The sequence below is a fragment of the Eucalyptus grandis genome, chromosome 2, assembly GCF_016545825.1.
Source record: "Eucalyptus grandis isolate ANBG69807.140 chromosome 2, ASM1654582v1, whole genome shotgun sequence".
In the NCBI taxonomy this organism is placed as follows: domain Eukaryota; kingdom Viridiplantae; phylum Streptophyta; class Magnoliopsida; order Myrtales; family Myrtaceae; genus Eucalyptus; species Eucalyptus grandis.
Genome location: NC_052613.1, coordinates 25,548,464 through 25,568,080, shown reverse-complemented (window position 1 = coordinate 25,568,080; position 19,617 = coordinate 25,548,464). Strand labels below are relative to the sequence as shown.

Sequence of the window (19,617 nt, the reverse complement as noted above, 5' to 3'; positions counted from 1 at the left end):
CGACAATCGCAACCGCCACCCTTAAATTGCCCTTCGCATTGTCGTTCTTGTCGGAGCTTTGGAGCTGAGGAAGCTGTTGTCCAACCCCTCACAGCAGTCTTCTCTCTCCCTTTGTTGGCGATTTGGGCACCGCTAGCTTAAGGAAGGCAAATCATCGCTAAGCCACCACCGTGCCGCCACCCAGGACGCCGTCCAGCCCTACCACGTGTGTTGTGGAGGCATGACCAACATCCCACAACCGTTGTCCAGCCTTGCTGCTCCTCCCCCAACACCTTTTAAAGCTTGACTTGAGTGTGAGTGGCTTTATATCCCTTGATTAGGGTCGTTATTGCACTTAGAGGTTAGTTTAGAGCTAGATTAAGGTTAAATGATGCTTTGATGATGTGACAAGTGGGTTTTAAACAATAAGTTATCGTAGGGTATCAGTAGATTATCAAGATAGATTATCGCATTTATCGATAAGTTATCATGTTTTACCAATAAGTTATCCTGATAGGTTGAGTTTTATTGATAAGTTATTGCGATAGGTTATCAAGTTTGGATGATAAATTATCATGTTTTATCGATAAGTTATCGTGTTAGGTTATAAAGTTTGGATGATAGGTTATCATGTTGTATCGATAGGTTATCGCGATAGGTTATCAAGTTTTGCCGATAAGTTATCAATATGTGATAAATAGTTATATGATAATACGATAAGTGAAGTGTGGTGTATGTTAATATGATGTGCTATATTAAAGTGATAAACTATTATGAGGTAATGTGTGTTATATGACATGATGTTGTGATTGAAAATGTTAATGAAATAAGTGATGGTAATAAGATATGTTATATTAATGAGAGATGAGTTATTGGATAAATTATGATATCATGTTATAGGTGTTTTTAATGACTTATGTTCAATTGCCACAACTTATCTTACTTTGATGAGTGATCTATATGCCATGGGTTTATAAATTAGTTGGTGTGTTTATATGACATGATATGAGATACGAGTATGGCATGATGGCATGGGGCTAAGGTTGTTGCATATTGCATGGGCATCACACTTGATTAATGAGAAAGAAAGAAAATGGAAATCTTGTGGTGTTATTGGATGTGCTTGTCCTATGTAATGTGGTTTAATATTAATGGCAATGTACTATATGTGTTCATTGGAAGTAGTCACTATACATTTATTATGTTTATTGTCCATGGTCGTTGCGTGGAAACACCCCGAGTTTCCAAAACGAGATATATGATGGTTTTTGGACATGCAAGGAAGCACGTTAGGTCAAGTTTCTCTCTTGGGATCGGCAATATTGAGACATATCGTTCTCGGACCAAGTTCAATACTAGATCAGTGATCATGTCATGACGGGTCCATCATTTTTTGGTCTTGGTGCAATACTAAGACATATCTCGTTTCCAAGCCAAGTTTTGTACTAGGTTGGTGATCATGTCACATCGAATCAATCCTTTCTTAGTCTCGATGCGATATTAAGGCTATCACCTTCGATCCGAATTGGACTTAAGTCGGTGCTCAAAGTAACAGGTCAAGCCATGGATTCTCATTTTGTTCTCAGCATATTTTATTGATATACTTTGATAGGTCATGAGAAACACTCCACCCGGCACGCCATAGAGGCATTCATACTTGATTAATGATAATGATATGAAATTAGTTAGGTGACGTTATGCATGTGTGATCATCTAAAGACTTTATTGCGTTTTACACGGGGTGTGAATCCGTCCTAATGCGTTTTACACATGACGATACCTGATTAAGTTCTGATGCCCCCAAGTCAATGGGATGCCATTCATGAATAGATTTTGAAACGAAGCTCTTTCCAAGAATGCTGTCTTAATGTGTTTACATGGGACAATGCCTTTGCTCGATGGGGCGAGACAATATCCTGTTACACTAGATGACTATGTACATTCGAGTCGATTTTAGGCTCTAAGCAGCCATAATAATCTAAAAGCATGGTCTCAAGGATTGCATGGTAGTATGGGATGTCATACGATTCTCGAGATGCCATGTGTAGAAAGTGCATAAGTGCACAAATGCATATTTTGAGAAGTGATGCTATAGTCGATGCACATGTGACTTGAGATTTGATATATGAGCTGTTATGGATTATTGCATGGCATGGGTGCATGATTATAATATGCTGCACGTTCTTGTGTTTGACTCACAAATATGGAAAGTGTTATAATAATTGCTTACATGCTTTGTTACGATGGTTTAAGAAGGTAAGATGATCATTCTTGTTTATAGTAGTGGTAAAGTAGGGGTTGCTATGCTATTGATTTGTCATCAATAGATAACTTGCACGTTTAGGGTGTTTCCTAGGTGAATGGCTTCCTTACGCAAGGTCTAAGGAGTTCATTCGCTAAGGGCGCGTTTAGTAACAATTCTGTTCCCGGGAACAAATTTTGATTAGAAATGATTTCTTTTTATTATGTTCCCGAGAACAATTTCTAAGCATTTTAAGCCGTTTTGTAACTGTCCAAAATTTTTGAATCTAGAATAGAATTGTGTTTGGTATCATGCTCATTGATTATGTTCCAAATCAATTTATTTTAATTTTTAAATAATTTTTTAATTTTTTTTTCCTTTTCTTCTTTTCTTTTTCTTTTTCCTTTTTCTCCTATTCTTCTTCTTCTTCTTCTTCTTCTTCTTCTTCTTCTTCTTCTTCTTCTTGTGGCTGGTTTCGGTCCGGTGACCGCCGATGAGGGCCGATAGCCTCATCGGAGCGTCACCGGCCCTCGTCGATCGAGCCTCACCTAGCTGCAGGTGAGGCATGCCTGGCCACCAGTGGGGCTGGGCGTTGTGAGGCTTGCCCAGTCCTGGTGAGGCTCGCCTAACCCCGCCTGGCCACCGGTGAGGCTGGGCATCGCGAGGCTCAGCCTCGCAAGATTTGGCGAGGTCGAGCCTTGCCGGTGGCTGGGCTTGCCTTTGGCGAGCTCGCCAAATTGGTTCCAGCAACTGGCGGACGGCGATGGCAATGGCAAAGGATGGTGGGCGGCGGCGGTGGATGGTGAACGGTGGATGGTGGTGGCGATGGACAATGGTGGTAGACGGGGGGCGGGCGGCAATCGCGGGATGGTTGTAGATGAAGATGAAAAAAAATAGAAGAAGAAGAAGAGAAAATGGAAGAAGACTTGACTTTTAGATTTGTTCTCGGAACAAAAATCAATTTTTTTCCTATTCTTAATTCTACTCCAAATCTATTCCCGAGAACAAATTTGTTCCCAGGAACAAAAATTTTACCAAACGCGATTATGTTCCCAAACTGCTCCCGGGAACAAAAAATCAAAATCAGTCACTGTTGAGATGGTTACCAAACAGCACCTAAGTTTATCTCACTCCTCGTTGTTTAACTTTTTCAGGCCTTAACCATGGCTATCCAAGCCTAGCCAAGGTACCTTGAGATGGATGCGTATTAGACATGGGAATACTACTTTGAGGGGTCGCTCTCGTAGAATAAAAGTGCTAGGTTAACCCCAACCCTAGTTCTTGGACAAGCATAAAGGAATCCGCTACGTGGACATGTAAATGACTAAGCTTTTGATGTAAGAAAAGATTATGTTTGACGGTAGATGCACATGTGTGTGTGCACGCACGCCTTATACTATCCCTATTGTTTGTTGATGGTTGGGAGATGTTTTTATTTTGCTTCCACTTGCGTATAATCAAAACATAAAATGAATGGGTCGACGACGCATCGTAGGATGTCACAAGCAAATGACCTAAGTAGAAAGCGATGGCACGGGTTGTCGGGAGCTTGGAGCAGTCGAGGCGTGACTTCGTAAGGGAGGTGAAATGTGGATATACTCGAGCATTATGTGACATTCCAAAGTTCTTTAAAAAAAAAAAAAATTAGTTAACAGTATCAGCAACAATGGATCCAAGGGAGGCTGATGGGCATTATCTCCTAATTGTTTCTTGCCTATTGTAATTTTAGAAATTTTATCAAAGTTCAAAAATTCCAGAGTTAGGACCTACCTCACACAGCACAACCTTAATGATTTTTCAATTGAAAATGTGCTACTTCGATAATTATTTCACTAGGTATTTATTTTTCTGTTCTTCAGATTGCGATTATGGCTTTGTCAACCTTGAACCTTTGTAATTCTAATGAATGATATTTACAACTCCAATCAAACATTACTAAGGCAAGAGACTGATGGTAATTCCCTAAGAAGGTACTTGTGCTAGTCCCGTTCCGATCCATTGTTGCCTGGAAAATTTTTAGTCAGATTGGGATGAAAAAAAAAAAACTATTTTTATGATAATAATTTTCCAGTCAATATGTAATTTAAGCTATGACTATAAAACCATTTCAACAAACGCCTGTTCAAATGCAAATTCAATTATGCACCAACATTTGATTAGCTTCTTTTCTCTCGAGGATCTATATCCGCAGTGAGGAACTATACATTTTTTTGTCTTTCATTAAATCATAGAAGGGTTGAAGTAATATTGGTGAATTTTAATTGCTAATGAGTGCATCCTCAGTGCCAATTGCCTGTTGCAAGGTAGAAAAAGCAGTGGGAAATCCTCCGTCATTCCCTCATAATAACGGCACTGTTACCTTAGCGGGACCCTTTGTATTATCTAAACCCCGAAAAGTAAAAAAATTAATTTTTGAAAGTATTTTTTCTTCAATAAACGACTCTTAATTTCGATGCAGCGATTAGGGATCGGATTAGAGAGGAGAAAAAATTATTCGAAAAAGAAATTCGTATTCGCTTCGCCTTGGTGTTATCCAATGGTAAAGGGTTCATGATGGCATTCCATTTTATAATCAAACAAATATACTACGCCTTTATTATTAAATAGGCATGTATGTATGTATATATGTATGTATTTTAACGTGCATTCTATAACACGAGTTAATCGTTTTTGATATTGGAACCTTTAACGAGTCAAAGGCCTCGTTACTGAAGTTAATTTCCATTTATCTTATCCAAAAATTCAAAGATAAAATGGTTATAAAGATTGTTAAATATATTTGTTGGAGATATGATTGGATCAATTTAGGATTGAATTGATTGATTAAATCAATCGAAGATTAGGATTGATTCTATATATTCCTGTTTATTATCTCCTTTTATTGTTTATACATTGTGTTATAAGTAAATGTAAAGAATACAACTGAATCAATACAGAAAACAAAGAAATTTCTTTAACTCCTATTTCTTCATTTTGTGTCATACTTTCAGAGCTCGTGTTCCCGGTTTAGCTTCCGCAAATCCTATCTTGATTGCGTCCTTTTTTGTCATTATAATCCCTGCTATTGCAGAAAAATATTAATATGCAATATAAGGTTAGCACTCCAGTGTGCGAATCAGTATTTGAGCAATTCAACAAAGGAAAAAAATTCTTTCTAATCGATACCATGCCGAAAAATCATACGAGGTCTAAGGAGAACGAGACTCCAGAAGAACCGACTCCAGAGCAAGCACCACATTCAACATCACATCTAGAGTCAATTTCGGAGCACTCCACTGAAGCCATGCCAGGTTAGGAGTCCATTGTGCAGACTCAGCCCATTCAGTGGCATCCCGTTCAGGCCTAATTAAACCGAGGATAGCCCATACAGTGGCTGCCTGTCCAAGCTCCACTCAAATTACGGTTGCATGGGCCGACCCAAACAAACCCATGGTATAATTCCTAAGAGCCAGTGAATCGGGGCCATAAAGAACACAGCCAGCCCGAGGGAAGCCCACCGGCCATTATTGGAGCAGGTCCAACTCTTGGGCTAGGATGGTTATGTCCGGGTCAAGCACCCAAATTGGGTATATTGGGTTTGAGAACAAATCCCTACCTAATTCTCCAACCTAGGTTTATACCTTCCGATTCCTAGCACCAATGGTCGCATAGAGCCTAGCGATCCACTATACACTTTCACAGCCAACGGACTGGAGTTATGGCTCATCACCCAACAACTTTCTAATTATGAAAATTACTCAACATGGTTCTAAGAGTTCCAACAAGCCTTAGTGATGAAGGATAAAGACAGTATCCTTGATGGAACTATCCCAATCTCAACTGACAAACATCTAGTGTGACATTGGAAGAAATGCGATCAACTTGTTCAAACATCGATAAGAAATTGCATACCCCAGAGGTAGTGATCGGACTTCCCTCGGCAAAGGATTTGAGAACTATATGGGAAAATATTAGATAGATATATGGAAAACTCAACTGAGCCAAAAATTTCCTTTTACCTAGGCATTAACAGAGTTAAAACAAGGAAACATGTTTGTCGCAGCTTACTTTGACAAGCTCTCTACACTAAGGAATGCATTCGAGGCAGTAGAAGAAAAATTCGAAAGAGTGGACTCGACACTACGATAGTATCAGGCTACGAAGGAAAGAGGACAAGTGACCTGTTTTCTCTTAATTTTGAACCAAACTTACCTACCTTTTCAATCTCAAATCTTTGTTATGGAACCAATGCTGTTACTTGGCCGGATCTATCAGCTTGCCATCCAAGAAGAGAGCTAGCGTCTTGCTTCATCAGAGACGTCAAGGTGGGGGAGACTATCCTTATTGCAGCTCAGACGAATCCCAAACAAAGAGGGCTGGTCAGAAAATTGCACATCAAAGGTTGAAGAAGACATGCGGTGCTGGGGTTTGTTGAAGAAGACCGGAGAAGTATCATGAAAGATAGAATGGACGGCCCAAATTCAGAGGCGTGATAGGATGAATGATAAAAAATTTTGTGCTCATCAAATTGATGAGCTTGGGTAGTATTTCACAAGAGCTATACTTTTGGACAAGCTTTCCCAAAAACTTTGATTTATCATGTATTCCCTTGAATAAACAAGCATAGTGTAATATTGTTACCAATGATAAAAATTTTCATTCTCATTATAGTTCTTCCTTTCCACATATTTAATGCCAAATTTGTCCATTAACAAAGCATGCACACGTTTTCCCACCAGCAAATCACGTGCTACCAATATCTTTTCACTAATTCATGTTAATCCTCACTCTCATGAAAAACGAAGAAGCAATCAATTGTATTGTTGTCATCAGTTGAAGCTAAGTATCGAATTATGCTAAAATTGTTTGTGAAATAGTATGGATGCAAGGTTTGCTTCTAGACCTTGTCATATTGGTTAAAGGACCGGCTATGCTATTTTGCGACAATGATAAAGCATTCCAACTTATGGCAAATCCCATAATTCATGAAAGAATGAAGCATATAAAGGTTGACTGTTACTTCACTCAAAATAATATTCAAGGGATAATCAAGACAAAAGGGATCAAGACCATAGAATAGCCTACGGAAATTTTTACCAAAACCCTATGTCAACAACAACACACATGCCTACTAAATAAGCGGGAGATTTTATATATATATAAGTTGTCAACTTGAGAAGGATTGTTGGAAATATGATCGAATCAATCTAGAATTAGAATTGATTATGTATATTACTCTTTATTAATTTCTTTTTTTTTTTTAACATTGTATATAAACACATGTAAAGAATACAATTGGATCAATACAGGATGCAAAGAAATTTCTCCCACTCTTTTTCTTCATTTCGTGTCAAAGATTGAGGTTTCTTTCCATCTTTTTTCTCTTCTTCAATCAAACATGAAATTATCAAACTCCCTTAATTTTCTTTCTTAAATCATTATCCAGATTCTTTTCATTCCTTCCTCATCCTTTTTTTTTTCATAATAGTAAACAACAAAGATGTATAATCACATTAAATTATTTGAGTAAATACTAAAAGAAAAAGCCGGAACCGAAGTTCCGATCCTGCGCATAAGCAGTAGATGCGAAAAATTCATTTGGCGTTTTTCCCAAGCTCATCTTTCAATCCATCAAATCCGATCCTCTACTAAAATTATTTTATAAGTAAAATTTTTTTAGTGAAATGACAAAAGAGGCAACTAATACTAGCAATCCTATTTGCATATTGGGTGTTATCATAAAATCACGCACCATTTACTAAATATTTATGACAGTGGTCGACGAATACGTTAAGAGACGAATCACATCGCTGTAAGAATTCGTTATCGTGAATCAAACTCGTGACCTATCTTAAGATAACTAGAGGGATTCTCTTTATACGAGATGAGTTGCATCTTCGTATAAGAACATGAGTCGTTTTAGAGATTCATCCCGTGAATCGAACTCGCGACTTAATGCGAAGATAACTAGTGGGACCTTCTTCCGGCATTCGAGGTCGTTTTAGAGACCCGCCGTCGTGAATCGAACTCGTGACCTCAATGCCCATGACCTCCTTTTACCGAACCCGAATGCGACCCAACTTATAGGAAAGGGACTCTAGAAAACTCGGGAGGAGAGAGAGAGAGAGAGCGGTTCAATTGCAACTCCCGGGCACGAACACCGGCCCATCGAGCGCATCGCCATAAGTCGGCTTCTTCTTTCGGTCTCGCCTTCTCCGACGCCGCCGGCCGCCGGCCGCCGCCTCCGTCTCTATCCGAGCCCCGCGGGAGCGCCCACGCCCCGTCGCCGCTTCCTTCTTCTCTTCTCTCTCTCTCTCTCTCTCTATCTGTGTCCGGCCTTGGGAAGCTCGGATGGCTTCCGAAGCTGGGTGGTATATTCTCGGCGACAATCAGCAGAACGTCGGCCCTTATGCCGCCGCCGAGTTGCTCGGTACGTTCGACTTCTGTGATTTCCTCGTTTCCCATGGCATCGATCGTTTATTCAAGTTTCAAGCTTCGCGAGCAGAAATTTTATTTATTTTTCCTTAGCTTTCTTCCCCTTTGATGAGTGGTGGGTATTGGATGCTTTGGGCAGAGCATTTGAAAAATGGGTATCTGTCTGAGAGTACACTCGTGTGGGCTGAAGGAAGAGCTGATTGGCAGCCTCTATCTTCTGTCCCCGAGCTGATGCTCCCCCTTTCGGATAATGGGGATGGTTCCCAGAACCCAGGTGTGTGCTTTTTTGTGGGTGAAATTGGTTATCTGTGCTTTTCGTTAGGCCCTTGGCTGCCGAGTATATGATATCATGACATTGTGATGGACTGTGCAGCCGTGTTAAACAGCGAAGAGGAGTTTGAGAAATGGCAGAGGGAAGTTAGAGAGTCTGAGGCCGTGGGGTTGAATAATGGATCTCAATCTGCGGAAGACGACCTTATCCGGCCTTCGACACCACCAGAGGGTGAGGAAGAGTTTGTCGATGATGATGGAACTAGGTACAAATGGGACCGTGGTCTCCGAGCATGGGCTCCCCAGGTCTCTCCTTGTCGCCATTTGCTAAAGTTTGAAATTGTATAAGATTCTATTGGAGTGCAAGGCCAATGATCAATAACTTGCAAAGTTCTCTTTCAAGAATTAGTTTATCTCTGTCAAATCTCAGCAATGATTCCAATGTTTATGCCTCTTATGGGATGTGATGTTGCGGTGTCTGTTGCATCTCTTGCTATGTCACTGTATCCTCCTCTCATGTCTGTTGATTAATTGTTGACTCAAATCATTGTCTAAAATGTTGTTGAACACAGGTTTATAAAGACACTACTCTTTGGAGCTTTCTGTAGTTTTAGGTTGATGTCATTATGATGCTGGAGTGGATTAAGAATAGGAGGACAAGCATAATGTCATTATGGTAGAAAATTGATGGAAACCTCTTACTACTAAAGATTCTAAAGAGAGTGGGTGCTAGTATTATGCCCACCTTAACATCTTTGTGGATGGAACTTTCTTTTAGGGCAGGAAATGCTTTTACCTTCTGATTGGTACTTGCCGATCCCAAAAAGATCTGATTAGTCCTTACATTTGAATGTGATACATACGTAATTATATATCTGTTGTAATGTTTTTATGTGTGTGGATTGGAAGTTGTTACTTCTGATCAGTTGATCGTTTCCTTGCTGCCTGCTGATCTTTTTTGTCTAACGTTGAATGACCTGCTAATATGATAGGATAACATCTCAGCAAATAGTGACCACTATGGGCTAGAAGAAATGACTTTTCTGGAAGAAGAGGAAGTCTTCCCTAGTGGAAATTGGGATGAACCTACGAAGGAAGAAGTTAATGAACCAGCTGATATAGCTGAAGCAAAGACTGTCAGTGATTCAGAGGAAGCAAAACCTAATGCTAAGAGAAAACAGCCTGAGAAGGAAGCTTCAAAGAAGGTTCGCCTTGGTCATTTTGTACTTTGTTTGCTCCCTATTTCATACTAGCAAAATAGCATGTGTTGCTTGCTAAAAGAAAGTAGAAAAATAGATATGTTATCAATAAGAGTAAATATTTGAAGTTTCATTCTGTTTAGGCTGTATTATGAGAAAAGAAAGGTTTGAGTTTAGATTGCAAAGGGTTTGAGATTTAAAGAATTATTACTTTGACAGACTTTTGAATTTCAAATTGTCCCTAGTTAAATGTTCTATGGTTTAATTCATTTTAGTATGCCTAGGGTTTTCCTTGACTTTGTTGGTACAAGTTTAGGATTGAAACTACTTTAGGTTGGCTTTATTATATAGAGAAATTATCTCAGTGGAGACGCTAGTTCTACTTTCTTATTTGCTTTGCGTATTTTGTGATACTTGGAGATTCATATCTTTTAGTACTGCCATGTGATGCACTACTTACGTTTCGATAATATTGATTCTCTGGATGTTGTGCTGACTGTGTTCTCACATCTTTGGTTCACTGGGTTGTAATTAAATGAGATGGAAAAGTGACAAAATTGAGACATATTGATAATAGTCATGTATGCTTGCATCTCTTAATTCTCTTACTTTATCTGGGTTTAAGCTACACAATCAATGAAAGGGATTGTATTTAAGACCTGCCAAATTGCTGCCTGCAATGTCTTTTATCATATCTGAAATTTTATGCATGAAAGTGTTAAATCTTAAAATTGACCTTCTTCCTCTTCTGGCAATTGTTTTCAGGAACCAAACAAACCACCCGATAGTTGGTTTGATTTGAAGGTTAACACACATGTGTATGTAATCGGGTTGCCTGAGGATGTCACTATGGAGGAAGTAAGTGAATGCTACTATTTTCTTTTCTTGTTTTTTGCTTAAGAGCTTTCATATAGCAGCACAAACTGATGTCGGGATGTCTGCGCAGGTGGTGGAGGTTTTTTCCAAGTGTGGAATATTAAAGGAGGTGGTTTAGTTTTCCTACTTCTTTCTTTACACTAGCATATTAATTTATGATGGCGCGGATAAAATGTTGTCTTGTTTAATTTTAAATTAGCTGATTTATTTTTAATTTTTTTATTAGCCAAAACTGTGGCTCTTTCAACCCCACTTCTTGTTCTTATTTCAGATGTTTTGCACATTTTGCATTTTGTGACTAAGGCTATTTGTGCCACTTAGGGGGAGTGGATTATGTCCTGCATATTTTTTGTGCTATGGAATAGAGAAGCGACATATTGATTTGTCAGAATGATTTCATGTCATTCTTCTGATTTCATGAGCGCTAATACTTTCTCTTCCAGGATCCTGAAACAAAAAAGCCTCGTGTGAAGATCTATGTTGACAAAGAAACTGGAAGAAAAAAGGGAGATGCACTTGTCACTTATTTAAAGGTGATTATGCAGATATATGATAAATGAGTAGGTGCAGACATGTGCGCATGTACATGATTTTGACATCTGGAAGTCGCATGCTTGGTTGCTTATTATTTGTTCATCATGTACAGCTTCTCTATTATTGTTATTTTTAATGATTCGTTAATATGTCCACGTAGGAGCCCTCAGTTGCCCTAGCTATCCAAATATTGGATGGAGCACCTTTTCGCCCTGGTGGCAAGGTACCGATGTCGGTTAGCCAAGCTAAGTTTGAGCAGAAAGGTAACCATTGTTTTCAGTTGATATAATATGATATTTCTTTCCTCCTTTGAGATGCCCCCCCTTCCCCCCCCCCAACAAAAAAAATCCCTTTCCCTTCCTTCTTCCCTAGTTAATCTCATGAAGAGATGCCATGTTGTAATTTTATGCAGGTGATAAATTTATTTCTAAACAAGTGGACGGCAAGAAGAAAAAGAAACTGAAGAAGGTCGAAGAGAAGATGCTTGGCTGGGGTATAGTCCTTTTCATGGTCTATATTTCTCTTGAGTCCAGTAAAATTCTGAGTGTTTGGATGCATGAAGTCTTAAAATGTTGCCTCAGGCCTTCAACTTGCACTGCTTAAGATAATTTCCTTGGGCAATTTCTTTTCTTTTGTTGTTTTCTTTTTAAGTAGCAGAGGAGTCCCATCACAAATTGAGTTATTCTCATTTCAAAGTTTCTGATATCATATCTACCACGACCACCATCTACAGCCTATTTTCGTTAGTCTACATATCTTCCTTGTTGGCTTGCTCTGAGTAACAAATCCATGATTGGAGTGAAGAGATTCACTGTACTTGGCAACTGGAGTTGCTGTGTCATGGAATAGATTAGTATTTCCCCTCTGTTTCAAGAGAGGATGTTTTCATTTTATTAATGTAGATCGAGTCCTTTAGATAGGAAATATAGATTATGGAACTCATCCGTTTACTGTTACCCTATGCACATATGTCCTTTACATATTAGTCATTAAAATGCCTTCCATGGTGTTATTGTCAAAATGAGGTCCTTGTAAGTCATTGTGCCTATGAGTTATCAAATGAATATTACATATTTGTTTGATGTTTTCCATGGGGTTGCCCTTAATCAGGATACTTTTTGAAGGTTTTGCTGTCGTATTTGATGATAATTGCGGACATTACAAATTACATAACGTGTACAGGTGGGAGGGATGATGCGAAGGTTTTAGTTCCAACTACCGTTGTTCTTCGATATATGTTCACACCTGCTGAAATGAGGGTAAGTTTGACACACTTATCTGAACATGGTCAACTGGTCAACTAGTATTAAGGAAATACATGGTAGGCACACTTTCTAAAATCTGCTTGAAAGTTGGCACTAGCAAGTGTTTTATCATTACTAGATGAGTAAGTATGATTCCTTGTTTCATTTGTCTCATATATGAGAAATTATTATCTTATGTTGGGATTCTGAAGGATGTGTTTTCCACCTTCATGCAAGAAAGCTTTCTTCCTGTCTTATTTAGCCCATTTTCTTTCGGGTCTCGGATGGAACATTTTATTCCTCTTGGTCACAGTTGACCCTTTGAGAAATTTTTTGAATTAAATCATGATAAGAGGGACATCAGATATAGTGCAGTACCTTAAATTTGCCTCCTCCTGTTATGTTCATAACATTAACTGTAGCAGAGGTTCATTCTTCATTCTCTTCTTAACTTGAATATTTGCATCTTCCAAAACTATGTATGATGAGATTTGGAACATGCATTTGAACTAATATGTAAAACCAATTTCGATTTTTTTTTTTCTTAAGAATTGCCTATTTGCATTTGCCCCAGAAGTATATGGGAAAATCAGTACATCCACTTTAACTAATATGCGAAATCAAATGTCAGAAATAAATCATGTTTTCCTTTAGTGAGAATCAGTTTGTTATTTGACGGAAGATCCTGGCATTTTTCTAGTCTTTTACAGATTCTGGTCTCCTTTTTTAGTTGATGTTGATTACTTGGCCCAAAAAGTGAGAACCAGCCAAGAAAATAAACAGCTTATTCACTTAAAACAGCACGAATTGGAATTTTGGACAACTTTTTGGATACACATTCTGTCTTCCACTGTATTTTGAATTTCCTAGTAATTTTTGCAGGCTGATGATAATTTGCGCCCAGAACTGGAGGAAGATATTCGAGAGGAATGTGTGAAACTTGGTCCTGTGGATTCCGTAAAGGTAGTTTTAGTCTTTACTGTCCATTTCATGCATTGCCATTCTTCTCACTGGAGAATCTTGATCTGAGAGCTCATGGTGAGGGTTTTAGATTTAGGTATTGATTGATCAATGGCCTAAAAATGTTTTTTTTTTCCCTTTCATCTGTGGATCACTTTGGTATACCACTCCACTCATGGTTCTTTTAGTAGCAAAATGAGTTCAGAGTAATTAATTCATGAGTATCAATTATTATTGGTGGTCTCATGGTGAGTTCTGATTGGTACTTGTATTTAGTTCTTGTTTATTGTCTCAATACCAGTAATATTGGTTCTAGACCTTCTTTCCTCCTAGAATGCTGCAAGTTTGATGCACAGACATGCTAGTTTTTCTCTTCACTAATGCTTTATGTTTACTTAGCAAACTGCCCCTTTACTCTTTAATGGCTGTCTGTCTCAGTCTGTCTGCTTGCCTGCCCGCCTGTCTGTATGTCTGTCTGTCTGTCTCTCAGGTGCGCCATGCCATAAAACTTTGACCTCCAAGTCAGATCAATTTATGCCTGACCACAAAGGCTGCAAGGCTGGCCACAGCTGGTTGCCCCCTTACTGATACTTTCAGGAAGATCTTTTTTCTACAAATGTCTTGCTTTTAGCTGATGTCATTAATCTGGTAAATTTATTGTGTGAGGCTCAGAAAGTCAAGCAATGGACGATTCAGTCTTGTTAGATTTGCGCCTCTATTCATTTGATATGGTGTTCTTTTGATAATAACATCAAATCTCATGCTTTTTCTGTTTCACTTTTCCTGCAGGTATGTGAGAATCATCCGCAGGGTGTTGTTTTGGTGAAATTTAAAGATAGGAAAGATGCTCAAAAGTGCATCGAATTGATGAATGGAAGATGGTAATCATTGGATCTCTGATATTTGGTGGCATTGAATTTAAAATTTTGTTGCTGTGTGTAAAAAGCTGATCAAAACAATCATCTTAGGTTTTTCTGATGGTGTTGTAGATGCATCCAGTAGTTCTTGGAAATTACCTCTTTGTCAAATCTTTTTTCACATCCTTGTTAGTCTCGCATTTAGTAAATTGTCAAAGAAAGCTTGGTAAACTCACGTTTGAAGAAATTTCTGCTTGCTTTTCTCCTTTTTAGTTTTTGCTAACGCTTGCCTTTCTCTTCTTATGTTGGTCTAAGGTTTTCTTCATCACTTCCGTAAACTAAATTTACTTTGCTTCACGGTTTAGGTTTGGGGGTAGACAGATACATGCCAGCGAGGATGATGGCTCTGTCAACCATGCTCTAGTCCGGGATTTAGAGGAGGATGCAGCGAGGTTGGAGCAGTTTGGGTCTGAGCTGGAAGCTGAGTGAGCTCTGTCAAATGCGTGCGTACAAGTGTGCTATCGCATACAGTGTGATGTTGGTTCCCCACTGTGTGGAATCTTGAGTTGCTGGCAAGATATTTGACTTGTACAGAAGAGAGCGTGTCTCGAGGATGCAAGGAGCTACACCTACATGGATGTTAGGGATAGCCTTTTTAATTTCATCTTTTTGAGCCCTTCTGCATTTCTGCATCTCGTGTCTAGAATGTTCTTTCGTCAGATTCTCAAGTTCATCTGGTTCCATTCTTCATGCTCTTCCGAATCTGGGAATTATGCAGATGGAAGCTGAACTAATTTTGGGTTACTTGTGGACCAAGAGTTCATTTAATAACATTAGCTGCTCAACCCTCCAAATGTTGTTTATATTTGCTTTTTATCAATTTCATTACTTTATGTAGTAATGAGTAAAACTTCAATATGGTATGACTAATTAAGACTAGTTTGACAGATTGTTTCCGCTATACTTATAAGTAGCACTTCACTTCCCATGTCTGATTTATAGGGCATGCATCTGGTAATGGCACATATTGGGTGATTAAGTGTTGAATATATTGCCTTGGTATTCTTGTCTCTTTTTAGTCGAAATATGAACGAAAGGAAAATGTAAAGGAAACCCTTTTGAGTTGGGGCGTCACCCTCCTTGCTCTTCCTCTCTGCACTATAATCACGATGGAAGGGATTATTTTCCTCAAGGTATCGATGGTCGAGTTCCGGTCGTAGGTTCGACTAGAAAATCCTCTTATCAGGAATCCTTTTGTGATGCAGTGGTTCCCAACCTTGATCCGAAGCGGTGTTGGAGAGTTCAGATTTCGAAGTCTCACACCGTGAAACTACGGGTAATCTATCAACAGGTTTCGTGGTATCAACCCATTAAACCCGTTAATAAATTGCTAATTGTCCCCATCAAAGAACTATCAGTTTATAAGGATAAGGACACTAGATGTCAAAAGTTTCATATGACATTAATTTTAATGCGAATATTATTTTTTAGATCACCTAAACGTCACTTTTAATAAGAAAATGATTATTTATGGCCTCTTTAGTAACCGGCCAAACAATGCCAGATTTTATTCTTTTGTTCCTGAGAGTAATTTTAAAATAAAATCGTATTTGGTAACATTTTTGTTCCTAGAAACAAATTTATATTTTTTTTGTTCTCGAAAGTAGATTTGGAACAGAATAAAAAGAAGAAGAAGAAGAAGAAGTTAATTCTTGTTATCGGGAACAATTCTAGAATCAAGCTCATATTTTCTCTTCTTCTTCCATTTTTTTTCTTTTTCATCCCCTGCCGCGGTTGCTGTCTGCCATCTGTTACCCACTGCCGCCAGTCGCCGGCAACCGATCCAACGAGCTTGCCGAAGGCTCGCCAAGCAAGGCTAAGGTCCGACGAGGCTGAGCCTTGGTGGGGTTGGGCGAGCCTCGCCAGTGGCCAAGTGAGCCTCGCCCGGCCCCATTGGTGGCCGGGTGGGCCTCACCTAGCCTCGGCTAGGCGCCCGGCCACCGACGAGCCTTGCCCAGTTATCGGTGAGGTTCGGTGACGCTCCAATGAGGTTGCCGGCCCTCGTTTGACCAATTACTAAATCGGCCACCGGCCACTTGAAGAAGAAGAATATGAGAGAGAAAGGAAAAAAAGAAAAGAAGAAAAAAGGAAAAAAAAATTAATAAAATTGTTTAAAAATTAATGGAAAATGAATTTGAGTAGAAATTTTGAGCACGGTGATCTTGAATGCAATTCTATTCTAGAATTAGAAATTTTGGACAGTTACTAAACGGCTAATAATGCTTAGAAATTATTCCTGAGAATAGAATAAAAAATAATCATTTACGGTCGAAATTGTTCTTGGAAACAAAAGAATTACCAAACACGCTCTTAGATCTTTTTCAGCGTTTTATTTTTCCAAATTTTTTGTTCTTTTGTTTCTCTGAACAAAAAAAAAAAAAAAAAAATCATTTGGTAACATCAAGTTATCTATTTCTTGGAATAGAAAAGTAATTAAGGAATAGATTTGAAATGGAAAAAAAAAAGTAGAAAAAAGTTATTTCTTACTCCCGAAAACAATTTTGGAATAAGTCATTTTTTTTATTTACTTCTTCTTCCTCTTCTAACTAGTCATCGCCATCGATTGTTGTTTTTGCTCACCACTCACCAGTCGCTACTACCTTTTGTTGTCATTGGTAGGAGGAAGAAAAAGAAGAGAGGAAAAAAATTCAAAAAATTGTTAAAAAATAAAAAGAAATTCTACGTTACAAAGAAATTTATGGATCATACTAAACGCATTCCTGTTCATTTTTTTTATTATTATTATTATTATTATTATTATTATTATTATTATTATTTAAGGATATAAATTTTTTGTAATTACTGAATACGTTCTTTTACTTACAAATTATTCTCGAAAATTGAAAAAAGATTGTTTCCCGAAATAGAAATGTTACTAAACACACCCTTAAGTGCAAACTTTGATTTGGATCATCGGAAATCTGACGTGGCTCATCGGCACGTCTAGTTAGCATACATAGCCCAAAATGATATCGTCTACATGTTTTGCCCCAAAATACAAATCATAAATTGCAACTTACAAGGAAATCCCTAATTGAAAATACAAACCCAAATCGAAATCATATTCAATTTGTCCCCAATGCAAATAAATAATTGGGTGGACATATGCAAATTTCCAACTCCTAAGTTCTTTAAGTAATGGGAACTCCAGCACAATCCTTGGGAACTTCCGGACGAACTAGTTGTTGCGCAGGTCTAGCTTGATGAGCTGCTTCAAGTTCCAAACTTGAAGCGGTTTGAGTTGAGGTGGAAGAGGGCGAGGTCAGCAAACAAGTTGAGCTCCTTTGGAGATACCCGAAAATGTCACCATGCTTAAGGTCAATGCTGACGATGGTGCGGACGCTAGGTTTGTTGGGGGAGCATAAGACATAGGAGCAGTCGCATATGAAGGGGCCAACCTAGTTGGCAGTGAAGTTGTTTGGGTTGGAGACGATAGCCTGCTTCAGGATTAGAGGGCAATGCAGGCGTTGTGGAGGCCTAACTTGCACCGACACTGACACACAATACGTCGACCGGTCGTTTATTAAGAAATAGAGAATTTCAATACATTGGGATACGTTGTATATTTATATATTTTTATATATACATAATAAATTATTATTTTATAATTATTTCAATCAAATTAATCTAATTCAAATTCACAAACAAATAAATAATAATAAAAAAAGACTAGAATGAATTTTACACTAAAAACATTAATTCACCATTTATTAATATCACTCATCGTTTTGACAAACTCAACTACATTCTAGTAGTCCATAATACTTGGAGGAAGAAAACAAACAATTCACATTTTGAACTCATGTATCAAATATGTCAAAAGAGGAGAAAAAAAAAATTGGGGGTGAATTGTGTATGACTGGAAGTGAGAGTCAGAAGAGAAGAGAAGACTTTGTTGTTCTTCTTTCCCCATTTTTTTTTTATTTTTATTGTTTTTATTTTTTATTTTTTCACATGTATACATTTTGACTCTCATTTATGAAAAAATTTTAAAATTGATCTCGCATGTCAGAAGCACGTGTCGGAAATTCTCATATCGGAATGAAGCAATTGAGGAAAGCCAAAATGAGAGTATCGTGAAAGTTGATCAAGTATCGGATTTTTAACACGTGCTAACCAAGTATCAGAAATTGTGCGAGAGTGTCAAACACGTGCTAACCAAGTGTCAGAAATTGTGCGAGAGTGTCAAACACGTATCAGAGTGTCCAACACAACACGAAAGCTCTCGAAAGTGTTGGTGCTTCCTAGGTAAAGGCAAGGGTTCTCAAAGGAGATGGATGAGTAGATCGTGACGCTCTCACCACGGTTGTTGAACTCATCAAGGTAGTGGAGGAGGTGGTGGTGCTTGGCATGGTGGGTAGTGACTTCATGGGCGATGGTTGAGAGAATGGGGAAGGAGGAGAATAAGAGGAAGAAGGTAACAAAGAGAGAACGACGAAAGAACTTTGGAGCAAATAGCATCCTTTTACACAATCCCAAGTTGGATTGTGGGATGTGGTTTTATCTATCCATGTGGAAATTTTTTTTAAAAAAAGAAAAAAAGACCACCTCTTATAAAACGTTTTAGGGAAAATGATAGTACAAGTATCATAACTTTCATACGGCACTCACTTGAATGTTATAACTTTTTTTCAATTACTTGAATGTTATAATTTATGTATGATGCTCACTTAAGTCCCAAAACTTTTTCTTCCCATTACTTAAGTGTCATATAACTTTTCAACCGATCAAAAAAATTTTTTTTTTGGTCAGTCCTATTCTATTCCTACTCTACACTCACTCTAAGACTTTTGCCCTGTCTTGTGCAGGGTATGAGAGTCGAAACTCACTCTTGAAACTTACACGTCCCCATCCCATCCCCCTCTGAGAATGTGGGGATTTGAATCCATCACCTCCCCCTTCCATATTAGAAGAGTGGCCACTGAACGAATCCCAATGGTTTCAACCGATCAATTGAATACCATGACTTTTTAAAAATGTTT

The 19,617-nt window shown here is 38.4% G+C and overlaps 1 protein-coding gene across 2 annotated transcripts; it reads left to right on the top strand.

Annotated features, from left to right (window-relative positions):
- Nucleotides 1-8,308: 8,308 nt before the first annotated feature.
- LOC104426986 (splicing factor U2AF-associated protein 2) lies at nt 8,309-15,099 on the top strand. Of its 2 annotated transcripts, XM_010040152.3 has the most exons (13): nt 8,310-8,630; nt 8,775-8,909; nt 9,009-9,211; nt 9,898-10,110; nt 10,870-10,962; nt 11,051-11,089; nt 11,424-11,513; nt 11,675-11,777; nt 11,927-12,007; nt 12,697-12,773; nt 13,641-13,721; nt 14,508-14,599; nt 14,941-15,099. In XM_010040152.3, the coding sequence occupies exons 1-13, from the start codon at nt 8,552-8,554 to the stop codon at nt 15,062-15,064; spliced, it is 1,410 nt and encodes a 469-aa protein (XP_010038454.2). In that variant the 5' UTR covers nt 8,310-8,551; the 3' UTR covers nt 15,065-15,099. The 2 variants fall into 2 exon arrangements, with proteins under 2 accessions (XP_010038460.2, XP_010038454.2); XM_010040158.3 differs by lacking the exon at nt 8,775-8,909 and having other exon boundaries at nt 8,309-8,630.
- The last annotated feature ends 4,518 nt before the right edge of the window (nt 15,100-19,617 follow it).

Bases quoted from the DNA above. Each gene is read 5' to 3' on its own strand.
- LOC104426986 (XM_010040152.3), top strand. From the start codon at position 8,552: ATGGCTTCCGAAGCTGGGTGGTATATTCTCGGCGACAATCAGCAGAAC. The intron at 8,631-8,774 runs GTACGTTCGACT...TGCTTTGGGCAG, and splicing joins TGCCGCCGCCGAGTTGCTCG to AGCATTTGAAAAATGGGTAT. The intron at 11,514-11,674 runs GTGATTATGCAG...ATGTCCACGTAG, and splicing joins CACTTGTCACTTATTTAAAG to GAGCCCTCAGTTGCCCTAGC.